A 14,929-nucleotide genomic window follows, 5' to 3' on the forward strand; every position below is an offset into this window, starting at 1 on the left:
CTGAAATTGTCTCGTAATAATGACTTTTTGTTTTTGTTTTGTTTTTATAATTTGTAGGTTCTGAATCTTTTGATTTTAAATTTTATTGTCTTTTGAAAGTTTGACCATCTAAATTTTTGGGTTCAATTTTTTTCAATATTTGAAACAGTTTAGCAAATTTCAACTGTTATAACTATGGATTATTCTCTTGAAGGTAACTTATCTTTCTCTTATATTTTCTCTATTTGGTAGTCATATATATATATATATATATTTTTTTTTTTTTTTTCCTTTCGGACGTTTTAACATTAGAATTTTTTAGTTATTTTTTTTCAATATCTAAATTTGTTAGCTAGATTTTTTGCAACCTATTGCATGTTCAAGTAATGACTTATTCATCAAATTGTAACTCAAAAAAATATGAGCAATTCACACAATAGTATAGTTTCATAATCAATTTAAAATTTTATAAAATTATTTTAGTCTATTATAAATAGGTAAGATCTCGTGCGTTGCAAGGGTTTCCGACTAGTATTTGATATTTCCATGCATGAAAAGATAATGTAAGGGTATAAGTGTCTTTGCAGCAACTCCCAAAAATAGAAGAAGCATAACGTATATATCAAACGCGCCAAATCCAAACGGCAATGAGTTTTATCCCCAACTCCTCACCACACAAACACAATACTCCACACAACAGTGGAAATGGCAATGGCAATGGCAATGGCAATGGCAGCCACTGTAAAACCTGTCTTTGCCAATCTCTCTCATATCAAATCCACCACCACTACTACTCGGCCCCGAGCGAGCGTGAAGTGCTGCGCCGTGCGAACAGAGGAGACTCAGCGAGTCACGCTCGCCAACGGGAACGATTCCCTCGACATATGCCGAGTCCTCAACGGAATGTGGCAGACCAGTGGGGGATGGGGCCGAATCGATCGAGACGACGCCGTTGAGGCTATGCTTCGCTACGCCGACTCCGGCCTCTCCACCTTCGACATGGCCGATCACTGTGAGCACTACTCAAAACCCTAACTCTCTCTTTCTTTCTTTCTTTCTTTGTACGTGGCAGGTTCTATTGGGCTGTGTTAAACTTTTTCTGACTTTTTATTGGATTTTAAATAAACCACGTGGCCTTTTGCTTGTCACCTGTTCAGCTTTGTTGAACTTTGAACCCTCTATTCCTATTTAATTACATTTTTGTACCTTTTAAGTTTTGTTTGTTGAAATAATTTTTCTTTTCTTTTCTTTTTTCTCAAAATGCCCAAAATGTTAATTTATTTATTATGAAAATAAATTTAAAAATTAGATATATCCGTTATGGGAAAAAGTTAGTTTAGGAAATATTTTTAGATTTTTTTTGATAGATTTTTATATTTCTTACAAACTTGGTATTAAATCTTTTCTAAAATGATTTATTAACAAATTTGATACACATTTTTTAAGAACTCGGGTTGAACGGGTTACAAAGAATTCATGGGGTCTAATTGGGTTTTAACAGGTTTTATGCACGGATTCAAACCCGTCTAACTATCAAGGATTTGGCCCAACTAGCTCAGTCGGTTCAGGTTTAATAACTATGTGAGATGTATTATTTATTTATATTTTTTAAAAAAGGAAAAAGACAGGGGGTTATATGCAAAATTGGTACAAACTTTGGGACTATTACAAAACTGATAGCATTTGTAGAAAGTAAAGGCGCAGAGACAGTAGGAGATAAGGACAAAAATTTGTTGTACATGGTATGTGTTTAAAAGGATATATACTAGAAAAGCAGAGACCACAACCTGCTTCTGTCTTATTTGAAATGGCAGAGTTGTTGCACCATTCCTTGAGCAAATTCACTTTCACGTTCAATTCAACAATAACAAACACCAAAAGAGACAGTAATAGACCACGAAAACTGAATTTGGGACCAATAAGGTGTGTGTTAAGTGAAGAGAAGCGAAGAACTGTAGTCAAGAATGGGAAGGATTCATTGGATATCTGCAGGGTCGTGAATGGGATGTGGCAGACGAGCGGTGGCTGGGGTAGAATTGATCAGGACAATGCAACTGATGCTATGCTTAAATATGCTGATGCTGGACTCACCACTTTTGATATGGCTGATATATGTATACTACTAATGCTACTTCTAACTGTTTTTATTATGCAGAGGGACTTCTGTTTGGCCAATTTTATGGAATGTCTAAACCTTTGAATGATGTCTTAGATTAGATAGTTAATAATGCTTTGTAGTTCTTGGATTGTCTTTTATGTTTTTTGATAATTAGATAGTTAGGGGTAGGGGATTTGAACCCTCAATGTCTCTGTTAGAAACACTAGAAGGAGCCAATTGAATTACAACACATTATAGTGTTCCTTTGGATATAGCTTTTTGCTGAAAGCTTATTTGATTATTTGTCAAAAGTTGATTTAAGTATAGTTAATACTTTAAAAAAGTGAGTTTTTAAAAAATTGTACGTAAACAAATAAACTAAAAAGTTAAAAAGAAAAAGTTGTTGGCAAACACACACATAATGTATGGATTCATGACAATTAGTCAACTGGTTTTGGATTTAAGTTCGGGAAATATGGTTTGTTTTCTTATTGTTTTGACTGTTATGATGTTGTAGATGGGCCTGCAGAAGATCTTTATGGTATCTTCATCAATAGAGTTCGTCGAGAGCGCCCACCTGAATTCTTGGAGAAGATAAGAGGGTGAGTGCCTCCTACTTATTATACTAATCCAGTTTGCATCTTTTTGGTTGAATAGAAAGAAACTAAAACCTTTTTGTTGGACAATATAGAAAGGGAACCCTTACAGTATGTTTGCCTCTTCTGTTATGTGATGCAGTCTTACTAAATGGGTGCCTCCACCTGTTAAGATGACAAGTAGCTATGTCCGGGAGAGTATTAATGTTTCTCGGAAGAGAATGGATGTGGCTTCCTTGGATATGCTTCAGTTTCATTGGTATAAATATTTTTTTTTCCTACTCAGCTAACCTAGTGTGATAATTGATGATATGGCTGCATAATTTTTAGTGATGTGAATACCTATTATTTTAGTGCTTGGTAGGTAATCCAATATACAATAAATGATCATGCTATATTTGGATAGGGAGCTAGAAATTCAATGAAATTTTTTGTTTGATCTGGATCCATTATTCAGCCAAAAAAGAAAGAGAGAGGAAAAAGGCTCCATTTGTCAAAAAATTGTATGTGGAATAGATTATATGCTAAGGTTGACGTTTGATGCTAGTATTGATGTTTGTTGAGGCAAGCAAGGTTGTCAGGGTGGGTAACTTTTACATATAACAGAGTATTCCAGTCTGCATCAAACCAGGTACTGGCAGGATTTTTTTGGAACCATTTTCTGGATGTACTTTTCCATAGAAGTTGGTTTGACTGTAATTATATTGGAAACTTATGTCATTTAACCCTGCGTAAGTATTGGTTCAGAGTTCAGACTGTTCAGTTCATAAGACAAAAGGTTTGACAAATAATGCGTTGTCAGACACTTGTAACTTGTGTAACAAGGAAACTCCAATATAAATAATTACCATGTGGTCAGAGTATACAAGCATGTCCAAATAAATTCTATTTTCACTATCTTTTCTCTTTCTTGCTACTATCCCATACATTATAGTTTTTGTACATTGTACTAGTTTATTACCTCAAAAATACAATTAATGTTCCTTAGAATTGATGTTCCTTGTATTAGGTCCAACTTATCCAAACTAATAGACAATAAATAGAGTATTAAACTAATATTTGTTTAAGATTGTTATTCTCTGATGGCATTTTTCTCAATTTCTACTTGAAATAGGTGGGATTACTCAAATACTGGTTACCTTGATGCACTAAAACACCTTACAGATCTGAAAGAAGAAGGTTAGTATCATTTTTCTCATTAAGATACGTTTAATATCTCAGATTGCATTTCTCGATTTGATCAGATCATTTCAGCAAGTGGATTGCAGGTAAAATCAAGACTGTTGCCTTAACAAATTTCGATACAGAAAGATTGCAAATAATCCTAGAAAACAAGATTCCCATTGTGAGCAATCAGGTATATGCTAGATACAATTGTATGCTTTTACTTCTAAATATTTTAATGTTCTCCCTTACATCATATATTCTGTTGTAATAATAAGTACGGGTAATGTAGGTGCAACATTCAATTGTTGACGTGCGTCCTCAACAGAAAATGGCGGAGCTTTGTCAGCTTACAGGAGTCAAACTTATAACGTATTTCTCTCTCTCTCTCTCTCCCAAAATAGACATGCACACAGTTATATTGTCTATCAAGCATTACCCTCTACTATAGGATGTAATCAGTAATATAGCATGAGTCTTTTTTTCTTAAAAAACAACAAAAGTTTGGCTCTTCCTGCATTTTTTTGCTCATTAATTGGCCAATAATTCCTTGTTAGTGTGATAATCTAAATTTAGTCTTGGAGGGAATGACCAACTTCAATGTTCATTTTGGTAAAACATTTTATAGTCTCTGGCAGACAACTAAGCATTCTTTTGCATTTCTCTTTTTTAAGATAAAAAATTCTGATGCAGGTATGGAACAGTAATGGGTGGTTTGTTATCTGAGAAGTTCCTTGACACCAACTTGTCCATTCCTTTTGCTGGCCCTTCATTAAACACACCCTCCCTCCAAAAGTATAAAAGGGTATGATGTTCTTGAACAGAAATATCCTGTCAATAGTGATTTTGGAATTTATTTTTTTGGATGGATAATCGTGATCTGGAAATTTGTAATACTATTCGGGGAGTGGGAGTCTTTTTTTGTTGGGGTTTGTGTGTGTGGTTTTAAGGGGAATTTGAAATGTTATGCATGATGTTGAATCGTTGATAGAAAGTTTACAATATATTGCAGATGGTTGATGCCTGGGGAGGATGGAGCCAGTTCCAAGTACTGCTTCAAACACTTAAAAAAGTAGCTTCTAAACATGGGGTCTCAATCCCAACTGTTGCCGTGAAATATATACTAGATCAGGTAAAATCGATTCTCCCACTTTATTATAAGCTTGAATCTATTTGACTTTCGATAAGCCACATTGTGAAGTCACCTTTGATAAGTTTGATTTGTAAAACTGCAGCCAGCAGTGGCGGGATCGATGATAGGTGTTAGACTTGGGCTGTCAGACCATATTCAAGAGTCAAATGCTGTCTTTTCTCTCGTTCTTGACAATGATGATGTAAACAGCATACAAGAAATCTCGAAAAAAGGGAAAGATCTTCTTAGAGTGATTGGTGATTGTGGAGATGAATATAGGCGTTGAGACTTGGAATCGCATGTCCTCGTGAGCTTTTTTTTTTCTTAAGAAATGATCCTACAAATACTTGAACCCCCTTCTACCTTTTCCGTTTGGCTCTCAAAAAAAATAATAATAACAGTATAATGTATGTGCTTCGAAGTTATTGAGTAGAACATGGGCGTATAATAAATCATTTGCTTCACCTTCTACTTGGATATCTCTAAGGCAAAAATTTAATAGTATTCATATTATACATAAATCATGTCTTAACTCAAGAACACAATTTTAGTTCTACATATCAATTTAGATATCTCTTAAGGCAAAATAATCATAGAATTCATGTTATGTAGAAATCATGTCTTAAGAACACTATTTTAGTTCTACATATCAATTTGGATATTAGACATCCAAACCTTTGGAGATCTTTAAAGCAAAAATTCAATAGTATTCATGTTATACATAAATCATTTCTTAGAAACACTACTTAAATTCTACATATTAATTTGGATGTCAAACATCCAAAAATTTAAGGTTTGGATATCTCTAAGGTAAAAATTCAATAATCAAATCAAAGCTTGAGTGACACTTAGATTAAATTAACAGCCAAGATTAGAAGTATGCCGGGTGCAATACCCCAACTGAGGTAAGAACTAAGAAAGCTTGAGTGACACTTGGCCTCTGGCAAGAAACAAGTGGATCAACATCAACCTTGTACCTTTAAAGGACAGAACTAAGCAATTAAAACAACCAAATCAAATATTGTATAATAAGAACAATTTTTCTTTTTCTTTTTCTTTTTCCTTATGAGAAGATATCAGAACTTGAACTCTTTAATATTCACAAGTGGTAACCTCGGGTTACAGGAACCGCACATGCTTAAATGTTAGGCAAATGCTCAAAATTCAAAAAGCTTAAAACCCTGAAAGCCATCAAGAACTCAAGTCTCATTGGAGGTTTCCTAGCTACTTTTTCTCCTGATCTTCTGCAATCCTTTTGGTCCACCTGGTGAGCCACCAAAGAAATATCTCTTCCGTTGTGATTTTCAGCTATTCTCTCCGTTGCGGGTCTTCTGCACTCTTCGTCACCTCTAGGTCATTATATCCACATGCATTGACTGATGTATCTGTAAAACTAAAAGGGACTTGTTATTATAGGGGCAAATGATACATGAGCCCTTTTCATTGGACACCGTTAAGCATCAAGTTTGCCTAAACTATCATTAAAGCCAGTATCCATTGCAAACCATTTAAAGACAGCTTCATCCAAAGTGTGCACCTCAAATCATTTGCTTTTGTCAAAGCCTCAACTCAACTCAACTTGGTAGTCAGGGATTGTACACTGAATACAAATTATATTTCATTGATTGAATGAATCATTTCAAAGTTATATACAAGTTTCTGATATAACACATTATACACAATCTACAAATAAAAGAAAAAAAAAATTGTAATACATCGTTTAACCAAAGATCTTGTGCCAACCCCAATCCCCCCCACCCCCGGAAAAGTGGGGATAGAAAATGTAAGTCATGAGTTTTACTAAAGCGAAAAAGAGAGATGGGGACCAATCCATGGAAGACCCTGCCTAGCATAACTATAGCAACATCTACCCATTGAGGAACCAATACCTGAGCCTATGTCATGAGTAGCAATACAATTCCCTAACCTCATTTATTTTTCCCTTCAACTACAATAGCTTCAACCCTAACATTATAATTTAAGCTCACCAATTTCAGGCATCTTTTAATAACTGCCCACATTGGTCACTCATCCAATTGAATTTATAGGAGACTATAGGTTAATAGTCATTGAAGTTCTAAAATCCATGAGGTACACTCCTGGAGAAGTTGAAATTTCTGATGAATAGCTATCTTCAAGAAAATCTGCATCTTACTCCGGAATTCAGTCAAATCTTCCTTGCACTTAAATGGGCCTGCACAAGCACATTGCTCAGCTAAATGTGCAGCCTTCACCTGATTGCACCTAAGACACACCAGGTCCTGCAAGTGGTAGAGACGTTCTCTCTGCCGTACGATTTGAAGAAGAGCGTTCTCCATGACCTCACGATCGTAAGGTTGGCCACATTGTGGCACAGCACAGCGCCACTCCTGAGCCAGTAGAGCTGTGTCACGGCATAAGTCCAGTTCTCTGCAGTCATTGCAGTAGCTGTCCAGAAAAATGAACGTTTATCAGTGATCGGTTTGAACTTTGGAAAAGGTTAAACATGCTATTTGGATCCAACAAATTCAATGAGAATGAAAAGAAAGAAAGATTAAATTATTACTTTTTTAGTGTATCAATCAAGGATCAAGCATCTAAGAGCATAAATTAAACAAGCTACCAGATATATTTAACATAATACATGAAATCCAGCCTTCCACAGCCCCCCCTGTCACGATACAGACTCTGGTTTCACTATGACAAATTGTACTGTCATGACTTTTGTATAGAATGGCTCCTTTTCCTATATATTGATTAAATTAACTTTCGAATTTGATTTTATGCAAGGCTCATTAAAGGATACCATAACAAACTTTACACTCTTTTTGTGATAATTGCTTTCACTAGGGTACTAGCTTGTACCAATACACAAGTACTAGCATCTAGAGCATATCTTACATGCCTTCCAGTAGCAACGCAATAGTACACTTGAGTGAGTTGTGATGTTTAACGGTTTTCCAGATTTGGGCCTTCAGAATTCACTATATATTGCAAATCATTTCAGCCAACCTTATTTCCTACTTTGGTTTGTCAGACAAATATTCACAATGTCATTCAGAAAGAAATTCAAGAGGTGAAGCCAGACCTGGGAAACTTAGTCATCACAATTCTTATGTCCATTTATGTTAGTCTAGCTACACATCACACCCATAAGTTGGCTATCCTTTTGTGTAAAGTTCGTCCTTTCAATTATCCAAATGAGATATATCATTTGGGGAGAAATTTGATCCCCAAAATCAATGCAAAATATGGTCCTGTTCATTTGATACTACTCATAAGATTAAATTGCAAATGTAGCAACATTGAGGTAAATGAGCAAGTTGATGTATCATAGTAACCTGAGAGTAATGCAGTCTAACTGAATCTAGCTAACAGAGATCCACCTTCAATGTTTTAGACATAAAATCATCAAATAATTTCTGATTTCTGATTTTCACTCTAAACCTATTTATGGTCGTAATAATTGACAAATGTTCTTACCAAGAGCCTTGCAACTCAACTAGCATCTCCTGCTGTTTCCAACAAAGATGTCCCCCCCCCCCCCCCCCCCTCTTCCCCACTCCCATACTATCAAATATATCCCAAAAAAACATTGACCAATGTTCTTTATCTTAATGAATTGAATTGTTTTAACCAAGAGAAAGAGAGAGAGAGAGTATAGATAACCTAAGAGCAACACCAAGCAAGGGAGAACAAACCTAGTAGTCAGCACCTAGAGTAATTGGAATTAACACTGGACTGTTGGAAAAATTCCAGAGAGATTTTATAAATCAATCAAACATGTATCCATAGGAATAAAATAGCAAGCTTATGTAGACTGCTAGGACTAAACCCTAATTCTAGTTGACTTAGGGAAAGCCAGTTATTCAATTACAAAACTAACCTCAACTCTAGAAAATTAAATAAAAATTACTAGTAACCGAATTAACTAATAAGACTAAACATAAAATACAATTGACTTTCAAAAACAAAACAAAAATTTCTGTGCTTCTAGCATCAACCACTTCTTGTCAAAGTCACTTGTACTCAACTTAGAAGCACTTAAAATGTTAGCTTTGCATTTTTTTTATTCACATTAAAGAGATGGTGTGTAAGGTCATTATGGTCATGATAACAGGCCTGTTTGGCCAATTAGCTTTATCTTAAATCTAAAAACAAGGTGGAGGGTGTAGTTGCAAGATCAAAACCCACCGGGTGTATGTGCTATTACCAACTTTATTTGTATATCATTTGGACAGGCATTGTATGCTTTCTTTTATTTATGGACATGTTCCCTTTTCATATACTTTTCCAGTCACTAATTATCTCCTATCGACTCCCAATAGTACAACTTGAAGGAAAAATAAAGCACTGGATTTTTTGGGAACCTCTTAAGAAAATCTCTTACCTGCAAATGACATTTGATAAATTGAAGGATGGGCAAGGATCATGAAACTCAGCTTCTGGAGCAAACTCCCTCACACGCACAAATTTTAAAAGATTCTTTCTCATCACCTGTGGAATATGGGCACATGAACAAGATATCACTTTACTGACCAAGGAAACCCATAAGGAAAAGCATTTCAATCTGTACCAATTGTCAGAAGAGTTGAGCTTTTGAAGATGAGTAAGTGTGGAAGAGTTCAGTTGCATATAATACACAGTTTAAACCATAAACCAGCGAAATATTAAGGTTGCATGAGAAAAGAAAATTCCAATTATTCCAACCTCAAATGTATATCTGCATATTTCTTTTGTTGATAGGTATATGTACATATGCATATTGATGCATCAGTAACCTGATTCATATTCCTCAATTTTCAATATCTAGAGCCCTATCATTCAATTGTCAACCAGTCAGCCAGCAGAAGCAAGCATGCAAATTGTTATTATAATAATTATAATATGATGCAGAATCAGGAATTGCATTGGGTAGATGACAAATGGCTAAGTTGAAATTAATGTTTCATGGCATGTGGTCATGACCATTAGTTCATCTGTGTAACATTTTAATTTATATATCTTAGATGTATCACAATGATGAAATCACAAAATAGGCTCTGTGATCAAACTCTTGAAAATACATCAAATTTTAATGCTAAAGTTTATGCATTATTTGTTAAAAATCTCAGGTGAGAACAACCTTGTTAGAACCAGAATTCCAGATAAGATATTAGGGTCTTCAAAAGTGACTTGAAAATCATATGATTCTACAATATTGAAATAGAAAACTAAATAAATTTGATAATCTAATATTGTAAAATCTTAAAATAATTGAAAACCCTAAGCAAAAAAGATAAAATGAGCAAAAAAATAAAATAAAAGGAATATATGAAATAAAAAACTATGAGGTTACACCAAAACTTATACCATTTAACAATTACTCCTAGAAAGTAGAGAGCATTCCAATGGGAAAAGGGTAAAAAGAATAGAGAACTAGTAAAACCCACAAATCACTACATCAAACATCTATTTATTGGGTTTCTTTGCAAATGTTTATATTAAGCTACTAGACAAACATTCTCTTGTATTATATCATACAAAGTAAAAATATTGCGTCTGCATATTATGGGTCTGATTGGGATTCGCTTATTTTGCTAAAACTGAAAACTTTTTGCTGAAAGTACTGTAGATAAAGGTAAAAGTTAGCTGAAATAGTACAGTGAAACCCATAAAGAGTATTAAAAAGTACAGTAGGATCCATGAATAGTACCAAAAATAAGCTAAATAGTAAAATAAGTTAGCAAAAATAATCTTTGCCAAACAGACACTATATACATAGTATAATGCCTAAATCAATAGAAAAAGTATTACCAGAACATCATGTTGAACATTTTGGTCTAGGGCCAGAACAGCGCACACATGCTTAATGAACTCAAGCGCAGCATCCCCTTTGTGGGTTTTATCAGCAAATTGTGGGAGCCCAGAAGATAAGTTTTGGTCATTTTCAGTTTTGCTCATCCCCTTCATATGAAGAATGGTATCACGAACAATACCCAAAAGTTTGTCTGTGAAGTAAGAGCTGATCTGTAGAATATTAATAAAAATACATAAATCCAATTAGTATTTACCCACATTGAGGAATCAAAAGTCATACAACCTTTGGTCACAAGCATTCTTATTCATACCTGCCCTTTTAGATATTCTGTCATATGTGACTCAAAATTCTCAGCACCTGCAACAGTCACTGACGGAGTAGACAAGTTGCCATCCTGCAAAGAGGCTCTAATTGCAGCTTGCTTTTGTGCATAACTCCAGGGAATATACATAAACTGAGAGACGATAAAAACAAAATGATCCTGCAGGAAGAACACAAAATGACTGAACCAGTCAGTCTGGGAAGTATATGAATGCACTAAAAATAGAAATTTTGTTTGATACTTATATTGATATTCCCCTAGCTGCCTTTCACTGTACAGTAAAAACATCACTGGGAAGCTTACCTGAATTTTCTTGGGTAAGTATTCAGCAATATTCCAGCTTGACACAATATCCACTTGAGATTCATCAGGTACAATATCATCAGCTTTGGCCGGAATTCCACCATAGTTATACTATCATTAAAAGTTAAAGCAACCACAAATCAAATGGAGTCTAGTTTGCTAATGAATATGATTAAGGTAATAAAGAAGAAAAAGAATAAACTTTTTTTATAAGTAAATATTTCATTAGATAAACACAAAGGGGTACAACCCATGTAGACGGGAAGTATCAACATTTAACTTTGAAATTACAACCGTCAAGAATTTTAATTAAACTTGCAAAGGAGAATAGACTTGAAGCATCCATCCACTCAAATAAATATTTGAGGAATAAAATTTTTAGGTATAAGACAAAACTTTCATTTAAGTATATTCCCTCGGTACGAATAAGAATGTAGAATATTTGAGTTTTTCCCTTGGTATATGCATTTTGCAAATGATATAGTTTTAGTGGATAACATGGAATCAAAATCGTTTTAAAGATTTAGAGGGATAGTTTAGAATGTAAATGCTTTAGATTAAGTAGGACTAAAAACAGAGTACATGGAGGGTACATTTACATGTTTGATTAAAATGAAGGACATAAGGGAAGAGAAAGGACTTATCATCCTTTGGTTGGAAGGAAAGAGAGGAGAGAAAGGAAGTATGGAGACAAATTGCTTATATGGATCCACCAATATTTTATTTTTTTTACTTTCCCTCCAAATCCATAAAATTACTCTTATACCCTTAAAGAATTTTGATTTTTTTTGTGAAATTACCTTTATATCCTCATAATTATTATGAATTTATAATTTACAAGCCCAATTATAAAATAAAGTTTAATTATTATTTTTTTATTCCTTCTCTCTCCTTTCTCTTCCCCTCTTCATCTAAACACACATAAAAGAAATATTTTCTTTCCCCTTTCTTTTTTCCTTTCCCTCCTTTTTTCTTTTCTCTTCTCTTCCTTCCCTTTCCGCCCAAACAAACATAGCCTTAGTGAAACAAAGATGCAAGCCTTATAAAATTGGATGGTTATGAGATATCAGAGATTGTGTCCTTTCTTTATCTTGGATAAAAAAATTCACAAGGACGAAGAGATCAAAGAGGATGTGAATCACAACATAGAGCAAGGTAAATGAAATGGAGATTGGAGAAACACATCAGGAATAATGTGTGATTGTAGAATACCTCAAGTTAAAGTGAAAGTTTTATAAGACTGTTATAGGACCAGCTATGTTATATAGTATTGAATGATGAGCTACTAAGAAGTAACATGTTAATAAAATGAGTAAAGTTGAAATGAGAATGTTAAGATGAATACGTAGAAAACAAGAAAATTCGTGATACAAAATGAAGAAATCCATTTAAAGAGATGGCTTCTATTGATCAGAAAATGAGGGAAAGTCATTTGAAATGGTTTGATCAAGGGCAAAGAAGAGTTATTAATGCACTAGTGAGAAAGAGTCAACTGATTCAAGTTGGGGGATCAAAAGCATAGAAGAAGTAACAAAAACGGACATGATTATTAAGGATGTGACAGAAACTATGAAGTTGGATAAGATATATTAGCAGACAAGAAAACATTTGGCCGACCCAGATTAGTTTGTTGAGGATCCATCACGGATCCCAAAGTGTTGGGACAAAAGTCTTTGTTGTTGTTGTTAGATGACACATTTTTCTTTTTCATTTTTCATATTCTTATTGTCTTGTAATTTTATCATGTGGATTACTTGATTTTCTACCAAAAGATCAAAAAAGTGACTATTTATAATTAAGATGTTTACTCCAGCACAAGGATCTTCAAATTTTAGTCTAGAAACTGACACAAGACTGACCCATCACCAAACAGATAAGAGGCATCAAAGCATGACTTACTTGAATGCTTTTTTTTAACTAGGGTTTATGCAATCTAAAACCTAGCAAGGCCTACCAAATTTCAAGCTAAGCAAAAAGCCCGTCAAAAGGTCAGTTTTAGCTTTACTAATTTATTGTATCTGTACCTCAAATGCCTCTTAATATGACAATTTATGAAAATTGAAGGTCCTCCAGAATTATGTGGAAAATAAATTGTGAACTACCCAATGAGATGGATACTTATTAAGATCTAAGAAATAATCTTTTACCAATTTATGGAAAACAAAAGGGGGAGGAGGGGAGACCAAAGACAACCAAAGAATAATGAGAAAGCCATAAAAATCCTAGGAAGTGCAATCTAAGTTATAAACAAGGAGAAAGTAAACAAACCTGATCCATGAAAAGCAAAGAATGCCAGAAGTTCATTGGCTCAAGCTCAATCCACTCAAACAAGTCTCTACAAAATAGCAAAGACGAATTACATGACAGAAGACAATAGCAATAAATCTACTTAAATTCTTTGTCAAGACCAACCTCTTTTGCAGAGTTTTAAGCAAGCTATCACAGTAAGCTTTGGCAGCAGAGAGATCAAATTTGCCTGTGTCTATAATAACCTTTGAGAAGTTTGCAAAAATAATTGTGGCACCCAATTTCCGAAACTCGGCCAACAATAATGCAAACACCTTTTGCATCACCTGTAGATATTAAAAACAACCAAAAGAAGTCAGATCAATTGATTAGGACTTAATTTAGGTAAAATTCACATATTAAATGAATCACCATATCTCACAAGGTATACAATTACGAGAAATCCAATTCATTGTGAAAGATCTATTTTTTTTCACAAATAAAATAATTCAAATCATTATTATAACTAGCTGATGTCCCGTGCGATACACACATATGTTATAAGTTCATTTCGAAATATTTGATAAGAAATTATTTTTATGACCAATTTATAATACTCATTAAGTAATATAATATTTGAGAAATAAGCTTCAATTATTTACGTGCCATTAGAAAAAGGGAAATTTATAATACTCATTAAGTATTGTAAATTTTTAAGATTAATATAATTTAGAATATGAACCTATTGTAATATTGCTTGCATAAATTGGCAAATATTTAATTACTTTTCCAACTTAAGAACATAATTATTCTTATTATATTCTTGATTGTGTGTTAAATTTTTTTTGTTGGATTTTGTTTAAATTTGTTTTATTCTCTAAGAATGCATCACATGGTATAACCTTAGGCTACTAAGGTATTAAACGGAATAAAATGAAAAACTTTAAGTTTGATGGACTAAAATGACAATTATAGGGTCTAAATTTTATGTGTGTGTGTGTAGAGAGAGAGAGAGAGTCATACAAATTCTTTGAACTTTATTAATAAATACATTGAAATAAACACATCTTCCATTAATTAATACTTTGACATAAATGCTAAACTTTGAAGAGGTGGAAGCTTAAATAAAGATAATCTCAAGGAATGTGCCATGTAACAAAACCTCATACAAAGTAAAACAAAAAGTATTTAGAGTAACCTTAAAGCTCTATGTGCAGCCTAGACTACTTTCTTGTGTTACAAGGAAATCTTATGCAATCCAACAAGTATTTACCTTGTGAAGTATGCGGTGAAGAGCTGGGTCATGAAGTTTTGATTCAGGGCTGCAACA

At 33.8% G+C, this 14,929-nt stretch overlaps 2 protein-coding genes across 4 annotated transcripts in view; one reads left to right on the top strand and one right to left on the bottom strand.

The window, feature by feature from the left end:
• Positions 1-863: 863 nt before the first annotated feature.
• Positions 864-5,440, top strand: LOC126722108 (flagellar radial spoke protein 5). Its single transcript, XM_050425260.1, is given in 10 exon segments — positions 864-905; positions 907-991; positions 2,595-2,679; positions 2,816-2,932; positions 3,788-3,852; positions 3,942-4,030; positions 4,130-4,209; positions 4,531-4,642; positions 4,850-4,969; positions 5,073-5,440. Coding segments are annotated over 10 exon segments (978 nt in total). The 3' UTR covers positions 5,256-5,440.
• Positions 5,441-6,562: 1,122 nt separating this feature from the next.
• Positions 6,563-14,929, bottom strand: part of LOC126722114 (DNA polymerase epsilon catalytic subunit A-like) — a 29,441-nt gene continuing 21,074 nt past the window's right edge. For all 3 annotated transcript variants that reach the window (XM_050425275.1, XM_050425279.1, XM_050425267.1), the window contains 8 exons: positions 14,873-14,921; positions 13,786-13,946; positions 13,642-13,708; positions 11,374-11,484; positions 11,059-11,229; positions 10,745-10,957; positions 9,339-9,445; positions 6,563-7,396 (listed from right to left, as the gene is read on the bottom strand). In XM_050425275.1, coding sequence (XP_050281232.1) covers positions 7,036-7,396; positions 9,339-9,445; positions 10,745-10,957; positions 11,059-11,229; positions 11,374-11,484; positions 13,642-13,708; positions 13,786-13,946; positions 14,873-14,921 — 1,240 coding nt within the window. In that variant the 3' untranslated portion in view covers positions 6,563-7,035. The remainder of the gene's footprint in view (positions 7,397-9,338; positions 9,446-10,744; positions 10,958-11,058; positions 11,230-11,373; positions 11,485-13,641; positions 13,709-13,785; positions 13,947-14,872; positions 14,922-14,929) is intronic.

Source organism: Quercus robur, chromosome 1, assembly GCF_932294415.1.
Source record: "Quercus robur chromosome 1, dhQueRobu3.1, whole genome shotgun sequence".
In the NCBI taxonomy this organism is placed as follows: domain Eukaryota; kingdom Viridiplantae; phylum Streptophyta; class Magnoliopsida; order Fagales; family Fagaceae; genus Quercus; species Quercus robur.